General features: G+C 39.4%; 1 protein-coding gene across 1 annotated transcript in view; it reads left to right on the forward strand.

Annotated features, from left to right (window-relative positions):
- Positions 1–3,914: 3,914 nt before the first annotated feature.
- The window catches only part of zswim5 (zinc finger, SWIM-type containing 5), a 47,452-nt gene continuing 25,613 nt past the window's right edge, over positions 3,915–25,753 (forward strand). Inside the window, exon 1 of the mRNA XM_067363133.1 lies at positions 3,915–4,487. Within this exon, the coding sequence (XP_067219234.1) occupies positions 3,989–4,487 (499 nt within the window). The 5' untranslated portion in view covers positions 3,915–3,988. The remainder of the gene's footprint in view (positions 4,488–25,753) is intronic.

Here is a 25,753-nt window from a genome sequence, read left to right on the forward strand (position 1 = left end):
ACCCCTGGGTTATAACGTCTGACCCAGGAGCTGAGTAACACAAAAACTACCCAGACACTGGGTTGTTACATCTGACCCAGGATCTGGGTAACACAAAAACTACCCAAACACTGGATTGTTACATCTGACCCAGGAGCTGAGTAACACAAAAACTACCCAGACACTGGGTTGTTACATCTGACCCAGGATCTGGGTAACACAAAAACTACCCAAACACTGGATTGTTACATCTGACCCAGGAGCTGAGTAACACAAAAATTACCCAAAAACTGGGTTATTACGTCTGACCCAGGTCAGGATCTGGGTAACACAAAAACTGAAAAAATAACCCCAAAAAATGTATCCAAAAGGCTCAACCCAGGACTTTGGTTGAGAAAATAACCCAAGATATTTTTAGAGTGTGTTAAAAAATATCTTGTTAAGTTAAATTAAACAAAGATTATATAAAATATAATCTGGTGTTTTGGGAATGTCTTTTCACTGTTTTTCACTATAAATTAAATGGTAATTAATATTTTTTTTACTTTCAAAAACCATACATTTGACAGTATTTTACAGTAAAATAAGATATTTTACATTTGAAAATGATAAAAAAATATTTTTACAGTGTGGGAGTAATGGATTTCTGTAAGAAACAGACAGGAAATTTTGAGATATTACTTGAAGATGAATAATTTTTGATGCTGCTTCATTTAACGATACACAATCTTTTTGTATGCTCTCACATGACGGAAGACTGACAGATGTGTTGAAGCCATTGAATTGGGCCTGAAAATAGATGGACAGGAGGCCGCCGATGGCTCAAAAGGATGCAAGACTTTTTATTGTATTGTTGTTATTCCCAGAGAGACCTCCTTTGATAGGGTTTTTTCCACTCTCTTGTACCCCATCAATCTTTTTCCAATTACCTGTCTTGTCTCCCCCAAATCTGTCACAATTGTTGCCTTGGAAACTGGTAGCGTCCAGCGCCATTATATTTCAGTGCATTGTTCGATTTGTGTTGATGTGGCAACATTCCCCCAGACGAACGATCCTGAAAAAAATCAGGTTGGGAAGCACTTGAATCAGATGTAATCAGTATTATAACACAATTGTGCTGGCTTAGAATGAAAGCGATAGCAGAAAAATATTGTCTTCGATTCGCCTCCATAATAACTGTCGCGGTTGGCATGTGGGGTGCTGTGCATAAAAAAAAAAAGCGATGTCTTTGCCCTCAAGGACATTTCCGTTCACTGGGAGCCCAGGGTACTTTGAAAAGCACCAGAAGTGACAAGACTCCCTCTTCCAGACTGTCATGCATATACATATACACATACACACAGAGACTTACACACTCACACAGAGGACTCGCAGAATGTCATTAGACGCCTGGTATCCTGTGTGGTGAGCTGTCAGCTTGTCATCTTTCAGTCGGTGCACTCGACTGGACAGCGGCGAGCATGCTGGGATGTGACAGCCAGTAAAATGGAGTCTTGTCATTACTTCTCCCCACACCTGCTGTTCTGGTTCCCTAAGAGGCAGCAGACAAATAAACATATAAACAAACAATCTTATAAACATTCCCAGTGTTGAAATCTGAATATGAAGAACGTGCATTCATATAAATGAATGGACAACATGTCAAGTTTCAGTTTGTTTCAAAAATATGATCTTTTACATAATTCTGTCATTCCTTGTTTGTAACGTTAACATGACACCTTACAAAGTGCATGTCAGCAGAGTTAGAGAACATACAAATATCAGCAAGTTGTCAGTGGCCCTCGGGCCATCCATGGTGTGCATGAAGTCAAGTGAATCGCTAACAATGTCGAGGGCAACATTAGTATCATTTGCACTCCTATGGTCTCTGTCTTGCAGATCTGGGGGATCTATAGAGATCACAAAAGAAGTTTTTAAAAACAATGAAGTGAAACCATTTCAGTACTAAGAATAAAACATTGGCCTGGAGCCCCTGAGAGGTGGGAGACAACAGCCGGCTGCAGGAGAAGTTTCTTCAGTGTGTTCATCAAACAAGAACAAAGATGCGTGAGAGACGGAACTAATAGGGTGAGAAACAGACTTGCAAAATGAAGCTAGACGTGTATGAGGAGTACTTTTGTGGAGATTGGGGCTAGTTGTAACACTCTTTACTCCAGTGAATATTTCTCAGTCAGTTTTTGTATAGGCACATGTCCAGGAAAAACAGGGAACAGTGCACGGACACATTTCTCACTGTCACAACAGAACCTGTCATTGCTAAAATTAAACAGTAAAATAATTATGAAATGTGAAACGCTTTGAAACGATTGTGAGAGATAAAGTTTTGGTCAACAGATGTTACAATTACTAAACTGTGGATATAATATTCAAAGCATATGTGAAAACAGTTGTTAAAAAACATTTGAAACATTTGAAGATGAACAAAAATGCTGACCTTTTCTCTCGAGTGGTGTGCAAGACATTCGAGTTTCAAAAGTTTGAAGTTGAGATTTTTGAAAGATTGCTCAAAAATACAGTAAAAACAGCCCCATTGTGAAATATTATTACAATTTATAATGTTTTTTTTAGGGCTGTCAAACGATTAATCACGATTAATCGCATACAAAATAAAAGTTTGAGTTTGCCTAATATATATGGGTGTACTGTGTGTAATTATTATCTATATAAATACAAACACATCCATGTATATATTTGAGAAATATTTACAAATATATGTATTTATTTATATTTTTATATAATTTATATTATTTATATAAATAAAAAAAATTGTACATAAATAACATATTTCTCATAAATATATACATCAATTTGTGTATTTATATATACATATTATTTACACACATTACTCACACATATATTATACAAACTCAAACTTTTATTTTGTATGCGATTAATTGCGATTAATCATTTGACAGCCCTAGTTTTTTTATTTTCATTTATTTTAAAATGCATTCATGTGATGCAAGGCTTAATTTTCAGCATTATTAAAGCAGTCTTCAGTGTCACATGATCCTTCAGAAATTATTCCAATATGCTGATTTAGCATTTATGTTGAAAACAGCTGCTTACTATTTTTGTGTAAACTGTGATACATTTTTGGCAGGGTTCTTTGATGAGTGTAATGTTCAAAAGAACAAAATGTATTTTCTATTGTAAAATAAATGTCTTTAATGTCACTTTTGATTAATTGAATTCATCACTGAATAAATATATTTTAAAAAAAGTCTTACTGACTCCAAACTTTTGAATGGTATTAAACTTAAAATTTCTGCTTACAGTGTAAATTTAAGAAATTACTTACAATTATTTTTATGTGAGAATGCAGTTCTAAGCTCATTAATTATGTGGAGTTTCAAACTGTTTCAGCTCATAGATAAGAAAAATAAAATAAAAAATCATTAAAGACAAACGTTTCTTCATCAGTTATGACAATATTTCTAAACAGGATTAGATGGACTTTGACAGCACCAATCAACTGACATTATATACTTGGCCACCAGGGTGGGCAGTAGACATCTGTGAAAAGTTAGATTATCATAGAAACATTTCAAACTTTTTGTTACAAACTAAAAAGGGCAGCTGGAGAGTTCTGCACATGTTTACGACGCTTGAAGGGTAAAACATGTAGGCTACTTCACACATCTTGTACATTCAGAGAATGTACATTTTAACGTTATGCTGCGATGGTCTTTTTTAAAAGGTAATGCTCAGTTCTCAGCACTACTGCTGGTTGGTTTTTAAACACTCTGCAGCAGACCATTGACAGTTTTGAGTGCACGAGTTGTAAATAACGAGGCGTTTGTAACGAACAGTCTGTTTGATCAACACCGTGCCTGTCATTTCGGCGCACACATGCGCATTGCCTCGGTGCAGCCCGTCCTCGCGATTGGCTCGAGCGCGTTTGTTATTGGTAGTGACGTATGTAAAGTGACGACCCTCCCGTTGTGCGGTGCCTCCGTCTGTGCGCTTCTAGAGCCACGGTCCTCACTTCAGTGTTTATTTGGTTGTCATGGCGGAGGGACGTGGAGAACTATTGCCTCAGCCGCCGCTTCACCTCTCCTTACCCCCGGCCAGCAAGCGTCCGTGTTTGCGTCCCGCTCCTCGAGGACCGGGTCCGGGGCCTGGCCCGGGATTTCCGAACTCTCGTTTCCGTTGCCCGGAATCTTTACTGGACTGCGCTGCTAAGGCCGTAGCGGAGAAATGGGCCTTCGAGAGGGTGGAGGAGCGCTTCGAGCGGATCCCCGAACCGGTTCAGCGCCGTATCGTGTATTGGTCGTTCCCGAGGAACGAAAGGGAAATATGTATGTATTCGTCGTTTCAGTGCCGAGTGGCGGGTGAAGAGGGTCCGGTAGTGGGCTCGAGCTCGTCTGTTGGATCTGGTACAGTCCCCGGAGGGGTTACGAACACAACAGGCAGCGCAGGGACGGGGGGCACCGGAGATGGACTGCCTTTCCGCCGGGGAATCCGGCTTTTGGAAACCGGCTGTGTGGACAACGTCTTACAAGTCGGTAAGTGCCGCTTTAACCGTCCAAAGCACGTTGAAAGTTACATCAGAAATATTTGTTTCACTTTCCTGCAAACGAAGTTTCTTGAGAAAAATGGAAGTGGTCTCGTTTAGAAACTGTAACGTTCCAGCTTCGTTTCTACATTGAGATTTCTCACTGCCAGTAAGGGAGCGTTTATGCCTGCCGTATTGCGAAAGAAACGGAGCGCACGTTTTAAAAATTAAAGGGCTACCCTTTGGGTATGTTGCATTGGCTTTAATGTGGAATTCATTGGAATCGGTGGCTGTGGTGTTCATCTAACACTTGATAAAACATTTATATCTACTGTAAGTTACAGAAAAGACACAAACTGATACTAAAAGGTGTATATCTGAACAATCACAACGAGCTCTGTCGAAACGGAACATTCTTTCCCAGGTCGCGAGGAAGAAAAGACTAACATGCTGTTCACAATGAATCTCTGTTGTAGCTCAATGAGCTGCTATTTTTTGGATAATATTTCCGTGTAAAGTTGGTTTCGGAGAATTATTAGCTTTACTCCGCGTGTTTTTTGGTTGCTTGACGGTTGTTTGGTCTCTTGATATAATTAAGTCCAGGGTAATCCGCTTGAATCCAAATCCCATATCTTTTGTTTATTTGCTGGTTGGTCAAGACAAAGGACGCGTATTTGCCGTAGTAAAACGAATGATCAAACACGTGCTCAGACTTTATCTTGCCTTCTGTTGTTTTATTTCGAAGACCCTTCTTGATATACGCGGTAAAATGATTAAAAATGGTACTATTCGGCTAAATGTGTAGTTGGGTTGTCCTCGTAGAGGCTACAGCACAATAGCTCAATACCCCCCCTCTCACATCGGGCTAGTTCTTCTGTATTAGCCGAATAGCTATTATTATTTTTTTGGTGTGTAGATGTGTTTTTTCTAAACCATAGAAACCCGTTACAGCATTTTCAAGCTTCATTTAAACGCACTAAATCGAAAAATTGTGAAAGTAACTCGAAAAGGCTTTGGTATTTAGAGCACGAAGGCAGTTTCAATGGCTGCCCAAATGTCTATACATTTTCCTCCCCCACTCGCTTCACTTCGGTAAACATACTGGTAAAATACTATCGTGAAAGAAAGGGAAAAGTGATTTTTATAAATGTGTACAGGCCTTTGTTGGGTTCCAAAGCATAAAATGATAAATTAAGTGCTCAAGTAGTAAAAATGCACCTCACTTGTAAGGCCCAAAATGGCATATGTAATGTTTGAGGCTTAGTTAAGATCAACAAAAACCATTCACAATATTAAATATTTAGCCTATATAGCACTTACTAACAGGATAAAGCAGAAAATCAGTCATTTATTGGAGCAGCCACAGTTCTCCCATAATGTAAGCTTTCTTTTCTTGAAATAGCAGTTACAGGAAGCCCTGAATCTCCAATAATTGTAGGTGTTATGAGAGCAGTGAAAGTATACATATAACAAATTCAATAAAGAAGCCATGATTCATTTATTCTCACAAAGACGCACTGTGTCCCTTTAAAAGGCCAATGTTAGTGGAAACGTGATAACCTAACTGTAATGAAATAACATGGGCACTTATTTAGCAACCTTGAAAAGCTCCCTTCACGAGTCAGTGTAGCCCCTTTTGCACATTTAACAAAACTAGTTAGTTATTTTGTGGTTTTAAAGTTACCCTGTATACAAGACTATCCTTAAAAGTTTCTAGACTTGGCTGTGTTTGTGACTTGTATTTTTTACAGTGCCTCCATCCTAATTTTATGTTATACAATATACTTGTTTTTAATAGTCACGTGAAGTAGTTCTATGTTTTATCATTTTAATTCTGATGGAAAAAAGCAGATGCCAAAACTGCACTGCGTTTCTAGGATTGCCTTGCACTGCTTGGATACTGCTTGAGTTTTTAAACATTAACCCTTTAAGTGTGAATAAGCACAATCTTTTGGATTGTAAAAGAAACAATGGGCAGAGTAGATCCTTGATAGATCAGGCATCTGACTGTAACGGTATGTCACCACTGAGATAAAGCAGTTTTAATTGCATTCTGTTTTGCTCTGTGTGTGTAGATTGTGTTCTTTTGGTTTTGATGTACAGAAACTAAGAACTGGACGTGTGCATCTGATAGGCAAGATTATTGTGCCCTCAACCATGAGCAGTCTAGAAAGTGTGGGTGTGGGTGTGTTTTTTTTTTTTTTTTTTTTCTTTTTTTTTTTATCTTCTCACCAGTCCAACTACTAGATCCACCTGTGCATGCTTGAATAAACTGTTTTGTCTCCTTTTTTGTTTTACCATTGACTCAAGTGAAAGTTTGTTTTAGACCTGTTAAAAACTCTCAAAAACGCTGTAACAAAGTGTAAACCGCTTTTAACGTTTATTCAGCATGTTAGCTGAAATGAAGTTAGCAAAGATTCATACTCAAAGGTTTACTCATGGAAAGCCAGGCTTACTCTGAAGTTTGCCAGAAAGTTCACAACAGAATTTGAGCACTTTTCAGAAGCCATAGTGCAAAAACACCCAAGCCTGGGGATACGGAGGATGTTAAATTAATCGTTATCCTCTGAATGGTCAGATTTTCTGCCCCAAATATTTAGGGCCGGACGGCTTGCTACCAGGAAACTGATTTGATAAAAATTAATTCTCGTTTGTGTTTGCGTAAATCAGCCACCCTATCCCAGCCTCTGTCTTATGAAGTCCTTAGAGAGGAGGTTCTAGCTTTGAGTTAGGCTTGAGGATTATTGGGTCATGCTTTGTTACCCAGCTGTAGAAAACTCCCCCCATTCACAGAAGGGTGGGGGGGTTGTCGTTGTGTGTGTGTTTGGGGGGTGGGAGGGTGGTTAAGAGTATAGCTTTTCGCAACGGAGCACAAAGCTGTGATGTGAAGCCTTTAGAAAACCTCCTTCTGTGGTTAGGAGGCAAAAGTTCGCTGGGATTATGGCTGGAAGAGCCACTGAGGGGTTGTTTAGTCCCCTTAGTGCCTCTGTGAAACCTAGGCATGCATTGAATTGAGTTATGTTCCTCTTCTGCCAAGTGATGGAGACTTCAACTCTCCTTTTGCCATTAGACACAATATTCACTTTGGGAAGTAGGTCTTTCTTTGTCAGTCCTTTGGTTTTATTACACATGTGTAACAGAAGAATGAGCTTTATTTAGACAGTGTGATTTGTTCTTAAACCAAATTATTTATTTGGAAAAACCATAATGTTTCTGTCATGGATTAACTTTTTTTTTTTTATTGTGGAAGACAGTTGGAAGCCAATTTGTTTGAGTTTTGAGGATGGCAGCCATACGCATTAGGCCAGTGGCTGCTCTGTGATGTCACTAGGCCTGTTTTTAGCTCTTTGTCTCCTTTGAGTGTTGCCATCATTTTGGTCTTTGTAATCGGGACACATCTCATTCAGCACCATACAAGTTCAACAAGGGACCGCTAATTCTGCTCTATCTTTCATCAGCCGTACAGACAATATTTAATCAAGGTAATTAATTCCATGCCTGCAAGTCTCAAAGAAAATCACTTAAACAAATCTCCTTTTCACACTTATTAGCACTCTTAGTTTTGAAGGACACGGCCATTAAACCCCCCCTTTGTCTTTATCAAAGGAGGGAAATTAATTTGGAAATAGGGAGAGGGTGGTTAGCCGACTTGTCAGCTAATCAACTGGAGCAAGGTGAAAAACAACTTGCCGCATTCCAGGACAAAAGACCTGTCGGAGACTTTGATCAGGTCCTTGTTTCCGAACACTGAGCTCAGGCTTGATTAAAAAAAAAAAAAAAAAAAAAAAGTGACGCAGTCTCAGATACAGTTAGGTTTTTAAAAGTATTCCCATAGAAAAGCCTATACTATATGTGTTTTTCACACAGTGTGACGAGTGTTTTTATTTCCTCAGTGGATCTGGCACCCACCCAGGCTCTGAAAATCAATTGCGACCTTGCCCTCTTTGCATTTTGTTGCAGCTTGCCCCATACCCTCTGATTTTAGTTTATCAGCGATGCACTCCTCAGACACGGCCCTGTCTGCTTCACAGCTGTGTTTGCGGCAATCGGTTTAGTTCAGTATCTTTGCTCCTGCAAAATGGAGTTCTGATTTTTGAGCCAGAGGCAAGGTTCCCGTCCATACCCACATGCAGCTGGGCTTGCAGCGTGCACTTGTGCAAGCTCGTCTCCCTGCTGCAGCTTATCTACATTTTATTGTAACTCAGTGAGTGTGCATGCACACTCACATTCACTCATTATGCATTATCGCCCCTCATAATCCTAGTTTAAAAGTGCAGGCTGTTAAAGGTCCCCAATGATAGAAGCTTTGATCTCTGCACACAGGCGGTTGATTATTTTGTCGATATTTCGTCATGAAATAGTCGCTTTAGTTGAACTTTTATGCTTTTATACACTGGGGGAGTGGAATATGGCTGGCAAGCCTTTAAAGCTCCGATTTACACAAGATACACATGTTTCAAAGCTTTTGGAAGTGCTGTAAGTAAAGTTTTTTTTTACTTTATCGCTGGGAGTGACATGCCCCTTTTCTCTCTTTTTTCCTCCCTCCTGCCTGCTTCTCTGTTTGGGTGTCATTGTCAGAGATAGAGGCTGCTGAAAGTTGCTCCTCTTTAAAAAGGGGCCTCCAGACATGCCTAATAGGGCCTCATTTGGCTGTAATTGCCTAACAAATGTAAGAGAATTCCAGAGGAAACAAAAAGAGAGAAAGGAGAAGGCAAATCAACCAAGCGAGAACAGAGGAAGGGGAAAAAATTGGTTTGGAGGTGAGATTGCGTAGAGGAAATGGAATCATATACTATGACAGGCTATGTTTAGGCAGGCAGAAAATAGAGGACGGCCCCTACCTTCAATTTGTAAAGACATGGAGGAAAATCCTTACATCTGGGGCTGTAACACTAAACGCGGAGTGCAGGAAACTCAAGCAGCACTCAGGCAGCTACCCTCCCCCATAGAAGGCCTTTCATCCAGCTGAGATTTTGTGTGCGGGGAGTTTTTGTGGCCAGTTCACATGGAAACTTAATTTTCTAAGTCTGGACGAGAGAGGAAGGATAATGTGTATTGGAGATGAGGTCAAATATCCTGCCAGAGGGTGAAAGAAAGAGGCCCCAGTCGGTGGCAGTTAGCAATGTGCAAACTTCTATGCAAATGTCACATTGGAGGTTGTGGACTTTTTAAAGCCATCACTTCATATGTGTGTTTATTCTAGCCATACAAACCCTTCCATTGCAGTTCCTGTTCTTAGCTTGACTCGTTGCCAGCCACCAATCACACGGGTGCGCTGAAGGCCCCACCATTAGCACTGTGTGCTTTAAAGGTCTCTGTGTGATTGTATTGATTCTAAAGCCATTTTTTTCGTTATTTAATTCTGCATATTTTAATAGCTTCATCTTGAGCTATTGATTCGTACATGTCTTTTTCAGCAACCTTTGCTTTTATTAAGTTGGTTTCAGCCGTGTTTGATTCCTTGTGATCTTGTTTACAAAGTAGCATATTCTTGCTATAAGAGAAATCAGCAGTTTTTGATTAGAAAAAAACATTTGTTATCCTCGTGTAGGTCAATGGGTCAGTGAAATTATGCTTTTTTTTTGTCCTATTGCGTTTAAAAAAAAATACAATAACTTGTGCTTACAATTTCTTGAATACACCTTCTGTGATGTTTTTTTTTATTTATTTATGAATTTCTATATAATATATAATATATATGTTGTTGTTGATTGGTTCAGGTTGTAAAAATGTCGTGGTGTGACTCGCCAAAATCATCTTACTGAAATGATTAATTCATTTTTTTTATTTATTTTTTTTATTTTTTTTTACTTGAAATTTAAGTAATGACTGTTTCTTTTAAATTGAAACTATTTTTGAAAATGGAATTGAAATTTTTCAGAACCATATGAAACCAACATGAATAGAGCACATTTCTTAGAATGTAACGTGTTTTAACGTGTTTTGTCATTGACCCAAGTATTGCAACTTGCTGCCATTTCACTGTCTTTATAATTAGATTTGTATGCAGATGGTAGAAGTCCACCTGACTGTGAATATTTATTTAGTTGTAAGCAGCATCTAGTTGTTTTTTGTTTTTTTTCCCTCCATTGGGTTGACTCAAAGATCAAAGGTCAGATTTGATCTAATTAAAATATCATTAATTGATACCAGAAATTGCATTTCAGTCTTAGATCCCTAAAAACAATATAAACTCAGAGTGAGAGTCTTTAAACAAAGCAATGAGTGGACCTTAATCTGCCTTTGCACAGATTTCAACAATTTAGCACAGCCTGCATCCATTATTTTTGCACTTAATTATTTGTCTTAAGTGGGCCTTAGAAGGTCTGGCAGGGGTCTTTGAAGGGCTGATGGGTCTTTGAGCATAAAGCCCGAAGTATGTGAATCCTCTACTTCAAACGCCTTCACACCACTAACTGAGGTGCCTTTTGTTCTTGCCTTCTCCCTGCATTTTCAAAAGAGGATGAGCACTTACAGTTTTCACTTTTTCCATTGGGTGGAACAGCCAAGTTATGTTAATTTGTGGCTGTCAGTCTCTGCTCCCATGAATAAACATTAATTGCCTCCAAAGTTTAAATACACAACAGCAAGGTAGGTTGCCAGAGCTCTAAAAAGTACACCATTTAGGAACTTTAAATTGCTATTGCGATTTTAAAATGCAATTTTAAACAAACAAACAAAAAAAAAAAAATTATAAATAATGCCAAGGTTTGTTGTACTTATTTGTAGTGCTGCACAATTTGGTCAGAAATTTGTGCCTATGTGAATGACTAATAATTATGATTATTATTATTATTACTAAATACATATTAGACAAACTAAGAAATATTGCTATTGTAAACACTTTCATTATAAAATTAAAAATAATTTAATAATAAGTTTATGGAAAACTGCAGGGTGGTCTGTTAACATTCAGGGGGCCTATAACTATAAATCATTAGAAAGGCATAAGGTTTTATTATAAAATATTATTATACAAAATCTGTGGCAGTAATTTCTTAATTTTTGTCAGGATGTATGCACAATGTTTTTAATATGAAATATAAGAGCAAATTATGAAGTATTATTTTTTTCCTATTTTTACCCAAAATAGGGTGGTGTGAGCATTATTGAGTGCTAACACTCATTTAATGTGTATTATATTCATACTGGAAGTTGGAGGCTGAAAGGCCAAATATATGCCTCACAGAAGAAATGTAATGCATGATGTTACAGGAAATCCCTTAATTGGACAAAGGCATCCAGCTATTGCTGTAGCTGAATAAAAAGAAGATAGAAACGCTTTGACTGAAGAAATGTGAAGACCGTAAACATGACTGCAACAGTATGGTTTATCTGTGTTCTTCAAGCCTTCTCGAGTATTTTTCAGAAAAAGTATATTTATAATGCAATGCTAATATAGCATTTATTACAGTATAGAATGCAATAAAATACATTTTCTTCCTCTTCCTCATTCTACAAGAAAACCAAATCAGATCAGATCCTTTTGTAAAAACATTATTATAAAAGTTCTATCATAATAAAACATTATTAAGTTCTCCTTTGTTCTACAGATTTATATATGCTTCTCATTACAAGTTTGGCAGGTGTTGTTTTTTCAAATGCACATTACAAGTGACTCAAACTCAGAGCGCTTGCAGAGATGGAGCAGCATTTTACTGTGAACCGATCACAGTGATGCATTTCATGAAACAGGCTGTGCACATATTTAATTAAAAATCGCAGCTTTTGCGATTTCTGTTTTATATCTATTAATGTTGCAGGCCTAACTCTGGGATATTGTATCTTTTGTCCTAATCTCTCTGGACTTTGTTTCATGACTCAAAGCTTTGACCTCTCTTTGACTTACAAAGTACCATGACTTTGCATATCTTGTGGAAAACATGACTCTTGTTCTTGCGTTTCCCCGGCATATCACCTCTGAAACATCCTGCCTCCCCCTCAAGTAACCGAAGTGAATGGTGCACGGCTGATACGGGCTTGTTAACAGTGAGAAAGAAAACAAACTTGCAAGGTAGCACATCAGAGAGAGAGCAGAGTTTCACAAGAACCTCTTCTTCCACCTCAAGATCACCGCTGGTGTTTAGCACGATATGTTCTACGTCATGTGATCAGGGTGGAAGAAAAGGCATGTTCATGCAGTTGCAGATGGCCGCACTCTCTATTATGCTTCATTAGCATCAAGTATTTCCATCCCCATTCTCTCTGTCAATCATTACTCACATATGAGAGGCTTAAAAATGATTTGGCTACTGAATAATACAAGGACTATTCATTAGCCAGCCTTACATTTGTGTGCCCATCTTGCGGACAGGACCACCTTATTTTTCAACATTAGAAAGATATTCTTGATGAAATATTGATAACTCCTTTTTCAAAGCAGGGTTTGCAGGAAGGAGTCACATGCTGATCTTAGTGCCCTGGTAGGTGCACACAATATAAATATCAATGGCTTTCCGTCTCCCCCTCTCCCTGCCTACTGGCTTCTTTTTCAATATAGCCTAATGACAGGCCTCTGTTTCCCTGCAGTGGCTGTGCTGATATGGCCCATTAGGCACCGGTTTCTTGCAGGCAGCTGAGTGAACAGATGACTGCAGGAAAATGGTTTGAGGAGAGAGGGGGAAACGGCAGAACTAAAAGGCAAATATGAAAGGCAGAGTAAATAACCAACCTGTCATCCTCTGCTCCCCACCTCCCCAGCCGCCCTCCTCTGGAGGGCAAGAGAGACACGTGAAAGAGTGAGAGAGAAATGAGAAGCACCTCATTAGTCTTCTAGCCCTCCCTGACTTTGGGACTGACAGTGAACACGTCAGTGCAGCAGCAGACATGCAAACATGCAGAAAGGGGGCTACCCCGTCCCCTCCCATCCGCTCGTACTCCAAACATGATTTATGTGCGCAACAGCCGTGGGGCTTTACGTCTGGACTGCTCCTTCCCACACTGCACGCTCTTGAGAGTTCCAGCCCTCCACATCCTCCCCGGGATGCCTGCACCCTAGTTCCCTGCCAGACTCTCAGACTCAGTCTGGAAATGTAATTCGCCATGTCCTCTACAACCAGCGCTGTGGGACCCAGAACTTTGACTTCTGCAGCGTTCAGCAGAAATAACAGTTCAGATAATTGGTTTTGGTCTCTCGTAACCCCCAATAGTAAGCTACTATGCTGGTGCAAGAATCAATTGATTCGCTCTGGGCTCCTTACACATTGAACGTAAATGCCTGAGCGAATCAAGCTCTGTAATGCACGTAGTGTGTGGGCAACCTGCGGTTTCCAGGTCATATTCGAACACCTGACTTTGCCGAGGCCCAACGCAAAAGTCATGTGCTGGAAAGAAAACAATGCAATGAATAGGCTTGGCTCTTGTATAGGCAGAGGGGGGAGAATATGTGCTCTTCAATGGGGGATTGTGGTACTTGTCATGGTGTAACAGGATCAGCGTGCCCTCCACCCTAGAGCGCAGAGGGCAGCCATTGTTATGCTGCAGGAGAAAGGCAGCGGGGGCCGCCGACCCGGGCTGAGCTCGTCTTGTGGGGGTGATGTCCTCCGAGCCCTACACCAGAGACAAATGCAGAGGACACTTCTCTTGCTATTCTCAGAGGTCACTGGAGAAGACAAATAAAGCTTATCAGAGATTAAGAGAAGAACAGGGAGTAAAAATTTTGAATGCAACATTAATATATATTTTTTTTTAAACTTTTTAACATGTTTGTCATTCTAGAGTAATGCACTTTGCAAGGGCATCCGTGATACCCTTTCAGATAAACGCATCCATCAGTCACTGCTTAAGCATCTCGAGAGCAACTTCTCGGCCGTCTTTTGATTTTTAAATTCAATTTTTTTCCTAGTATAATTTCTCCTCAGAAGAAAGGAAGACTAAGCAGTTTTTATGCTGTGGCAGCAGAATAAGGCAGGCGGCGTCAGAAAGTGTAAATCAGCGTTGAAAGCGTGTGGCCTTATCTACTGGATAAAACCAGCCGGCAACAATGGCATTAAAGCACAACTCATGAAAGTTGCAATTAAACACTATCTGATCTGATTCTGTTCGAATGAGATCTTTTTTCTTCTTTCTGTATAATGAACGCCCTCCACTTTGGTTGAAAGACACAGAACCGTCAGTATAATTGGGAAATAATCCTGATAGAACTGGACAGAAACTTCGTAGTTGCAGCCTAGCAAGTGTTGAAAACAATCCGTAGATGATAGTTTGGGCCAGTGTTATTTTAGTATTATCTGACTACTTTTAGGGGTGCAATGGATCCCAAAACTCAGTTCGGATCATATTACCTTTCTGAGTCACAGATTTTTCGTATCGGCAAAAAAAAAAAAAAAAAAATTGTGTATGGGGCTAAATGGTTTTTAGCTTAATAGAAATGCTTTTTATTTATTAAAGAGCAATTTGGGTACACTAACACAGCAAAGGCTACTGGTCTAACTAACAAAAATCAAACATTACAAGCAATTACAACAAAGACAAGTGAACAGTCAGTAAAATAAGAACAAATAAACAAATTACAAACATATAATAGAACGAAGATATGATCAAAATAAACAGTGCTTTAAGTTTTTCAGGTAGGTCTAAAGCCCAAAGTATACTTCCCTTTTTTTTTTCTTTTTTTTTTTTTACACTTATGCTAGCATATACAGTCGAACACATAGCTTTTCAAAGTATACTCCATTTCATAGCATGCATCTGTTGTTATTGCAGTCTCCGGTATTTTGTTGTTGTTGTTGTTGTTGCTCTGTCTTTTTTGTTTTGTTTTCAACTGTGAAACAGCCCGGGCCAGTGTTGCCACCTTGTGGAACAACTGAGTAGTGTGAAAGAACACAGTGTGCATATGTGACCTGTGTGTACAAAGTACACGCAAGTACAAAAATCAGGTGGCGTGCATACTATTCTGGTGATGAAATTTACGTCACGCGCACTGTACGCAGACCCTTGCATACACCTAAAAATTGAAGTATACTTTGGGCTTAACAGTATTCAGGTACAGAAATTGAATAATTGGTTGTAAAATAACACTGCATAGTCTTCACATTATAAAATGTATAATTAAAAAAAAAAGTGATTTTTCTCTGTCTTTTGTTGTTTAACATTAATGACTCAGATGGCAGCAGGTATTGGGCTGCTATCACTTTAAGACCGATTGCACTGATCCAGTATAATGATACGCGTCTGTTTTTTTTCTCAGTTGTTTGCATTCACTTAAGACATAACCGAGTGCGTTTTTGAGGATACTCTCCAATATGGATATTTTGACACAATATTGCATGTATGTTCCTATTCAAGCACAAAAAGACACGAAAGAGAACTCAATTCTGTGTTCGCATGCTGTCTGAAACGCTGCTCTCTCTGTGAGGACAGAGTCAGTATGCGAGTCCAGCATTGAATTCTCTTTCGCGTCTCCTTGCACTTGAATGGTTTAAACTGGTTTGAATGTTTAAATTGACAGGACACTCTGTGATGGTTAAAGTTTGCAATTAATCTGTTAATCACATTCATTCCAAACTGTTGGGCCTGGGCTGTACAGATCATGGATCCGTTATGTGTATTTTTATGCACCACTTTTATTATAAAGACTATTCTGTAGCATTAGTTCTAAGTAATATAATGACGCTAATGCTAGCGGCTCTTTATTTGCAAATCATTTGTTTGCTTTCACCTTCTCTCGTGTTGACTTCAGATATTGACATTGAGCCGGTGGTGCAGCATTACCTTCTTTATAAAACTATTACCATTCTAAAGATATTACAGAGTAATGGATTTGTCTTGCTGTATTTTGAGCTAGCCAATCTGGGCCTGTATTGAAGCACCCGGTGCACAATTTGTTTTCATCAGCAGTAAATGGTGGATCATTGTAGCCGTGACGGGAAAGCACAAAGACCAGCTAATGAAAGGCAATGGCTGTGGCCACGGTCTCATCACCACTCACTGCGCTCATGGATGAAAACAGGTGTCCTCTTGGGCCTGGGGTTTCATTTAAAAAGGGATTTTAAAGGAATATTCATGACAGCTATCCTTCATTGGGTGGGTGAAGGGAGGAAAAGAAGTGGGGGAAGAGAGAAAACGTCAGTGGGGTAAATCAACCAGTGATTGAAGAGGCCTGTCTGGGATAATTCAGTTTGATTGGACTCTAGGTCTCTCATTACCATTCCAGTTTCAACAGGGAGACGCCCCTCAGTCATCACTCCACCAAGCTCATATCTTTCTGAGGATGACAATGCCTCAGTTCAGGCGTACAGAGGCCTGGAGTACATGGTTCAGCATTACTATTCTGCTGTGCACAACATTGAGTCCACTTATAACACCTCAGACTTGTTTATTTTGTCATAGATTGGAAACTTGTACTCTTGTTCTGATGAAAAGGATCAGTTATTAGAGGCTATTTACACTTTTTCTGGTTGAGTCATAGTATCTGGGATCCAGAAAATCTCGGGCACAAATACAGACATTCAAAAACCTTGTGTTTTAGCCTAGACAATACAGTGAGTCATAGCATTTTAAGGTTTCGTGTTTACTTCTATCGCATTGTTTAGGAACCTGGTTTCAATATGCTGCCTGCACAGGAAGTCAAGCTCATAATTCTTGCTCATGTACCGACAACTATTTCCTTTGTGGCATCTTTGTGGCTTGAGACCACATCATCTTCACCTGTGTCATAGTTTTATATGATCTGGCCTCTTTTCGTTCCATGTGCCCAGTTTAAATGTTAGGATTATGTTCCGCTGTGAACGCTGTATAGAGACCCCATTTCGCACCTGGCATGTCTGTAGTCACCATTTGCAATGTCTAACCTGTCATGAACACTAGCTTGCATTGTCCTCTCAGATGGCAAAGCTAATTCTGCTGTCCTTGGTAAACCGAGGAGGTTAGTGCTACACTTGATTACAAAAGCCCAGTGCTGGGATCTCCCTAAGGGTGAACAATCATTGGACCATGTCAACAGGACCCTTCAATTGTCCAATCCCACCCTCCACCCCTAGGCACTCTGTTTTAATCAATAAAAAAGTCTATTGAATCAGATTTTGTATTGCTGGCATAAAAGGGTGATTTAGCTTAGCTTTTAGCGCCTTTTGTTAAATACTGAAATACCTTTTTGGTTGCATCACTTACCCAGAATGCTGCAGGCCTCGAATACTGTCAAATCAAAACCAGCTTGAGTCGAAATAGTGATCCCTCATTCTATTCCTTATCCCTTTCATGTAGTTCCTGCTTTATTTCACCGTGTTTCAGCATGGCTGGAGTTGAAGGGGTTTCCCTCCTCTCCCTCGGGTGCCACAGTCTCTGAGTTCAGCCCAATTCGAATAGTGTGTGCATGTGTCATAAACACACCCTGGCTTTGAAGTCAATAGATCACCACAATGGACGGCTGCCTCTCAATTCCCACAGTTGTAAACCTAGAAGCCCCTTTGTGCACCATACTGTTTTTTGGTTGAACTTCAAAGCATGCAGTTTGCTTCAGTCATGGAATAATGTATTCTAATGTGATGTCCAGATTAAATTGATGCAGACTCATGTGTGCACCTGCATATAGATGCCATTCTTTAATACAGTATGATTTATTTCAATGCAGGAACTGAAGAGCACTTCTCAGGCTGTTCCAAGCAAGTCCTATAATCTGTAGCAGAAGGACAACTACACACTAGAGTTGTGCTGAATCAGAGAATATGTATTTCCATTTGATTTAAACTAACCCTGCTCTTTCCATTTCCTCAAAATAGCTAGGGATGCACAATACATTTGTACTAGGGATGCACCGATAGTGATACCGATACCAGTATCGGTATGGGGCCCGATACCAAGCTCATGTTTGTACTCGTACTCGTAAAAATACCCCCGATACCAAAGACCGATACCCCATGTGACGTAACTGACAGAAATTTCTGTGCACAGAGACACCGGTGGCAGCAGCATAAACAATGTCAGCCTCAGGTGTGGAAATACTTCAGAATTAATGATGACAACACACACTTTGCAAACTGCATGCTTTCAATCACAGTTCGTTATCAATTAGTGAAGGTGTTATCAATAGGCGGAATCGCGCTGAATGACACAGACCAGCAGCGCTTTTAAAGGGACCGTAGCCTATATTTGTCATTAATGTTAATAAAACAACAAAATGTTAAATAAATGTATACATGGTAAATAAACCTACTGTATCTGAAAAAAAATTATATATATAGATATATAGATATATATATATATATATATATATATATATAGATATAGATATAGATATAGATAGAGATATATAGATATATATATATAGATATATATATAGAGATATAGAGATATAGAGATATAGAGATATAGATATATAGAGATATAGATATATAGATATATAGATATATAGATATATAGAGATATAGATATATATATAGATATATATATAGATATATATATATATATATATATATATATATATATATATATATATATATATATATATATATATATATATATATATATATATATATATATATATATATATATATTATATATAATATATATAATATATATAATATATATAATATATATAATATATATAATATATATAATATATATATATATATATATATAATAAAAATTATGGCCTTTGAAGGTTATTGGAGTTTGTGACATATGATATATATATAATTATTATTATTATTATTTTTTTTTTTAAATGCCACAATTTAATTGTGCATGGTCATTCTCTCTATTTTTAAAATTGGATTACCTTAAAAATAGCCATTTTTCATATTGTACATTTTATAATTTATATCTTGGCTTATCTTTGACTTCAGTTGATTATAGAGGAAGTACTATTTGCTCACCTTCTGTAACCTATTCATGTTCACTTTTCACTTGACCTTTTTAAAGCAAGGCTTATATTTTAAAGTGCCCCATTATGCAATGCGTAATGTTGCTGTCTCTGATTGTAAACAACCTGCAAAGTTGTGAATCCAAAAGTGCACAATGAATAAAGTTGTCTTAATGAAAGATTATGAAAGAATCGAATCTGAACATTCTAAATGAGTTGTCAGTAATTCGAATCCCACTTTTGCGACAGGTATACGTCACTGGGTAACACATTTGCCTAATGCTTTTCACCTTTGAATGATGAGGCTGTGAAGAATCAGTGGTTAAATTTTTTTTTTTTTTTTCAACTATACCACAGAAGTACAATCCCAATTATTTTTAGGGCCCAAGCGAAAATTCGCGCAGGGCCCTCTTGTTCTTCTAAGGATTATTATTATTTTTTTTTTTTTTTTTTTTTTTTTTTTTCCGTCTTCCGGGGCTTTTTGGGGGCCTTAACATGCTCAAAAACTCTTGAAAATTGGCACACACATTGGAATCCGCGGCCATTAGGACGCCGGAGAGGCTGGTACCCGGGCGTGGCAGGGGGGCTCGACAGCGCCCCCTTGAAAAAAGTCTGAAAATTTGGTCCATATATTAAACATGCTTGCACGCATTAGTATGAAACTCGGTACACATATAGACCTCATCGGGCCGAACAACTTTCGCGCTCTAAGTTAATCGCCACGCCAACAGGAAGTCAGCTATTAAGGGTTGTTTGAAAAACGCATGCTCTGGAATTTGATATACTCCTCCTAGACGATTAATCCGATCGCCACCAAACTCGGTCAGCATGAAGTCAAGACACTGATGATTAAAAATTGCCAGGGGATTTTTGATATCTCGAACGGTTTGGCCGTGGCGAGGCAACGAATTTATGGCGAGAAAAAGGAAACAGGAAATGTGTTATAACGTCTTAATACATATATTGATCTTTATGAAACTTCACGAGTGTGTTCGTTATAGGAGTCTGATCACATGGATGTGACTATTGTGAGTCAAAGTTATAGCGCCACCAACTGGCAGCAGGAAGTGTATCACTTTTTGAAATGTTTTGAGATCACCCTCTTATTTTTACCTGATTTGCTTCAAACTTCATCAGTGTAATGTCAATACACAGCAGATGTAGACCTATGACAGGATTTTTGATATTTGAAATATTGTTGCCATGGCAACAGGTCAAACTGTAATAATATTCTTGAGTGTTTTTGAGGCTCTTAACATGCTTCAAATTGCATGAAACTCGACACACACATCAATATTGTCAACCAGTAGACATGGACAAAGCCATAGAAATGGGCGTGGTGGAGGGGCTCAGTAGCGCCACCTTTTGACAAAAGTGGGGGGGTTAGTTTTTCCTACAGTCACCAAACTCGGTACACATATTATTCTCATCAAGCCGGACAATTTTCTAATTTACATTCATTAGCTCCGACCAACAGGAAGTCAGCTATTTTGGTTTGAATGTTAATTTTTTGAAAAAACAGGCTATGAATTTTATACTACTACTCCTACAGGGTTTATCCAATTTACACCAAGCTTTTTTTAACTTGTTGCGAACACATTGAAGTTGTTTAATTGCAAACGGATTTTGGATATCTCAAACGGTTTGGCCGTGGCGAGGCAACGAATTTATGGCAAGAAAAGGGAAACAAAGTGTTATAACTTCTGCATACATTAATTGATTTTGATGAAACTTTGGCTTAGTCTTCGTTGTACAAGGCTGATCACATGGATTTGACTATTGTGATTCAAAGTCATAGCGCCACCAACTGGAAGCAGAAAATGTCACTTTCAGCATACATTGAGATCACCCTCTTATTTTTACCTGATTTGCTTCAAAATTCATCAGAATAATGTTAAAACTTGGCACATGTAATCCTTTGAAAATGGGCAGGGAGGAGGGGCTCTATAACGGCACCTTGTAGTGCAGTAAATGTGGAGTGAATTTGACATAGTCCTTTGATGTTTAACCGTTTTAAGTGCCTATTGCCCGCTGTGCACAGTTGCCCTGAAGCCACCGGGGTGGCGGTGCCACCGGGCTTGGGCCCGCCATCGCTGCTCGCAGCTATATTTAATTTTTTTATTTTTTTTGTGGTCCCATTAATTTTCTGACAACTGTTTCTCAAATATCAGGGAGTTCAATGCAGTATTCACAAAACAAGAGGACGGTTGTTCAAAATACATAATTTTGTATGTTATTTTGTGAACACCCAGTGGTCTCTGGCTAACCACCTAACTTGCATTGTAGTTCTACTAATCAGCTGTGGGACCACTATTGTCTAAAAATATATTGATTGATGTATTATAACATACCTTAAACTAAGTTGACACAATTGAGAAATGTCCTGCTCCATCTACTTCAGACATTTCTTCGTCTGACTCGTGCTCGAATTGATAAGCTAAAATTGATGCCATCTATTTCTGTCCATACATAGTATACAATTTCTTGAGAATTGATAAGCCTCCAGAGCTGTAATTCAGTTATGGCAATGGGCGTTTCATTTCTGACGCACTCTGTGGTAGACCAATCACAACAGACTGGGCCATCTGACCAACCAGAGCAGAGTAGGCTCATGGAAAGGCAGGCTTTAGAGAGACTAGATACCAAAAATCCAAAAATGGTATTGAGAGCTGTGAAATTTTACTTTTACCTATTGAAATGTTGGTATTGTGTAACTCTACTGCAATCCTATCTCATGTGTTCCTATCCATCAAGTGATCCATCAGACCTTGTCGTTCCAATGTGTAAGCGCACTTAATACCAGTACCAGTATCCATGAGACCTTCTTGACAAGTGCCCAGATGTTAAAAATATTTCTCTTCTTTTCATTGAGAAGTGTAATGTGAATTTTGCTCAGTCTGTGCTGATTAGGCAGAAAAGCCCCCCTTTCTCTCATCCTTCCATTAATATTTCTTTTCCAAGCTTCCTTCCTTGCATTATTAACAAGCCCTCCCCCAATTAAGATGGATGAGACTGCTCTTGAGGGTATTTGTTCAGGTAAGATCTCTGATTAGCATATCTGATGGATCTGCCTTCATGCACTGATTAAAACCTTCCTCTTTCCCTGGGGCAACTTTAAAGAAAGAAATGCTCAAATGAGGACCCTCACACATACTGCTAAGACAAACCACAACAGACCACACTACAGTGACAGTTTCTTTGCCTGTATCCTTGCTAGGCCCGCCCTGTACTGTCTCTTTATTACTTTAAGCTTCCTTCAGCGCACAAAACCGGCTTGTCATGCATTCCCTTTATTGTTAGGGCATATATAACAGGATTAGCCCTAACAGAATTTATGAGGAACATTGCTGAAAGAATCTAAGGAATAGTTGGAGGAACGGTGCTTGCTTAAATTTGTTAATGTAGCTGATTTACTGAAGCAAGCACTTAAAATGAAAATCTATAGGCTTCCTATTTGAAACATTGAAGCCTAATCTCAAGGACACAAAAAAGCAGACCAATGAAGATTCATGCCCGTGACCCTTAGGTACAGAGTCCAGTGTCATGGTCATAACTCATGTGCTGTCTGCATAATACAAGCAAGATCAAGAGTAATGAGCTGTGTTGAACATCCTAGCTATAGCACAGATGGGACTTGCTAGTACATGTCAAACACAATGGAGTAGAGCATGTTGTTGTAGAGTGCTGAGGTTGTTTGCATCAGTACAAGGCTTTTTGCTTTTTTATATTGTTTTTAGTGTTTCAGGCTGTGGCTGTGCAAATTTTGTAGACAACGCACACCTGGATTTGCACATTTGGCTATCACTGTGTTTTCTAAGCATGCCGATCTAGTCTCTCTCAGGAATGTGGCAGTCGGGAAGATCTAGGAAGCTGCCTTATTTTATCAGTTTGTGAGGCCGTGCAGTCTACTTACATCTGAGGTCATGCAAATGAAACACTGACGAAGAGAGGACCGAAAGGAACCTTGTGCTTGCTCTTCGGCACCTGCTCCCAGCTTTAGGAGACAGACTGCACCGGTGTCGGCTGCAGCCAGCTTGGCAGGATCATCAGTAATACTCTATTTTTGTCTTATTCTGCAGCTATGATGGGAACTGCTTGGATGGGCTTATTTTTGTACACCTGGATCAGCACTTGGGAGAGGGGAAGCGGTAGCATTGCTTTTTGTACTGGACTGGTTTGTTGAGGAATATCAATTGTTGACACTGATGTCCTGTTCTTAGGTTTTCCAGTGCCATATAGTCAAATATGCTGTTTCCATATGAAGTCCAGGTGTATGGATGTAGAGCTCCTTACATGTTCCTTCACTGCCTAATCAGAGAAAGTATGCTCATATCAGAGATGAACTATGGTCATATTAGGGATGTACTATAGATACAATAAGCTGTTAATAATTTTCATGTTATGGCCAATAACTGATAAATTATTGTAAATAATTCATCCATGCATGTTTCATAAAAAAAAAAAAAAAAAAAAAACTTTAATCAGAATGTCATAACTCATTATTCTGGTGAAATTACGTAATCTCTGGTGACATATGCCAGATCATTTAGTTCACTTAAACCCTGTCCCTTTCTTACCTCAAACTCAGGCTTACAATCAGATCTGGCTCTATCCAATCAGCAACTGATAGTTAGAACAAGTCCCCACCCTACATTTTTTTTTTTTTTTTTTCTGTTTGATAATCCATCCATCACAGATGTACGTCACAACACGGAAGAAAAATTTCTGCCGCTACTTCTGTTACTGTTCCTTAGGCTGTTCTTTACTTTGGCTTATCCTCTAGAGCATCTCATTGGACCTCTATCCACACTCTGATAATAGAATTGACATCACCCCTGGAAAAGACATGAAGCCTGGTTCCTACATCTCCTCCCTCAGCTCCTTACTCTCGCTCTTTTTCTTTACTCCCTCCTCTATTGTAATACTGGAATTTGGCTCTGTGCCCGGTTTTCTCCATTGATGTCTTCCTCCCTCCCTCCTCTCGCTGTCCCTCCAACTCTGTGAAGTCCACACACTCCACTCTTTGTGGCTGCGGTAAAGGAGGCAGCGTGCCCGTGGAATCCAAGTAACACATTCCACTGCATACCCCTCCTCTGCCTCACACACACACTAAAACCCTCCTGTTGCCACCCAGTGCTGTGCCAGTTGTGTGTGAGTGTGTGGGTCATTATGTTTGGCGCGTGGCCCTAGATGGGGTGTCCTGCCACTCCTCACCCCCTGCCTGAATTCGCCGGGCCTTGGCAGATGCCTCCTGCTGACTCAGGACCCCTGTTTCTATGCGCCACATTGCTGGATTGACTGCTTCCATTCCAGATTGTCACTCTGAAGAGGTCGATAAAACTATCTCCTCCTCCTGCTTTCCTTGTATGTTCTCGTATTGTTTTTTTGTTTTTTTTCCTTTTCTTTCTTTTTTTCACATACATCCACAAAGCAGTTATTCTGAGAAAATACGGACATTTAATCTGGCGGTGGGATGTGCTTCCGGGCTTCCATTTCATAAAGCTTTCTATCTGAGACCCGTCTGAACAGATATTCTGGTAGGGCAGCACCTCCTCATCTTACCTCATGGGATAAAAGAGCCTTTCACAACTGGGTTTTCATGTTACAAATGATAGAACGTTTTAGGGCTGATATCTACTCTAATGTACAAAGCTATTTTGAATCTTACACAAGCATACAAAACTCACTGCTAGCACAAGAGTGCGAGCAATGTAACGGGAAACTCCAAAGACAGGCATTTTTGAGTGGGTTGTACTAAGTTTTGTCCTCCCTCATAGTGGTCAAGGGAAGGGGCCAGAATGCTCTGGTTTAGGAGTGTATGTTTTGTGTTTGTTGTTGCTAGAGTGCCCATGGTTTGTCTAAAGGCCTGCCAGTCCCTGCTGGGTCCTCTAATCTCAGGCGGTGAAGAAACACCCTTCACTTTCCACCAGAGTGCTGCTGGAGCAAGCAAGAGAAAGGTGCCAGCTGTCTCTATCCTGTTTATCCTTCACATTCACAGTTTGAATGAAAAGTAGAGTGTTATTTTGGCCCTCTAAACCACACTTGTTTCTTTGCTCTGGAGTTGATGGATGTTTAGGGCTTTCAGAGGCTCTGCCTCTACCTGGTAAGGTGGGTTTTTCCAGCTTGCCTGTGGGGGCAGAGCCAAGCTCTGTGGTGCCAAGTTTCGAAGGATCCAGCTGGCACAAGCAAGGCCCTTTGTTTTACTGCACTCTGCATTCAGCCCCAGTCGCACAATGTTCTGTCACTGGTCTGAGTCAGTATGTGACAGCAACGACCTTGGCAAAAGAGCGAGGTGAGATAGTGTATTGTACAAGCTGTAATTGTTGCCTGTCTATGTAGATACTACATCATGATAGCTTTATTCTCATTAAACAATGCTGAATGTCTCTATATGTGCTTTGAATTTTTCATACCAAGCTTTCTGACATTTGCCGCTGTGTTTTTGAACAGAAGGGCACGTCTGCAGAGTTTGGCGA

The sequence above is a fragment of the Chanodichthys erythropterus genome, chromosome 16, assembly GCF_024489055.1.
Source record: "Chanodichthys erythropterus isolate Z2021 chromosome 16, ASM2448905v1, whole genome shotgun sequence".
Taxonomy (NCBI): domain Eukaryota; kingdom Metazoa; phylum Chordata; class Actinopteri; order Cypriniformes; family Xenocyprididae; genus Chanodichthys; species Chanodichthys erythropterus.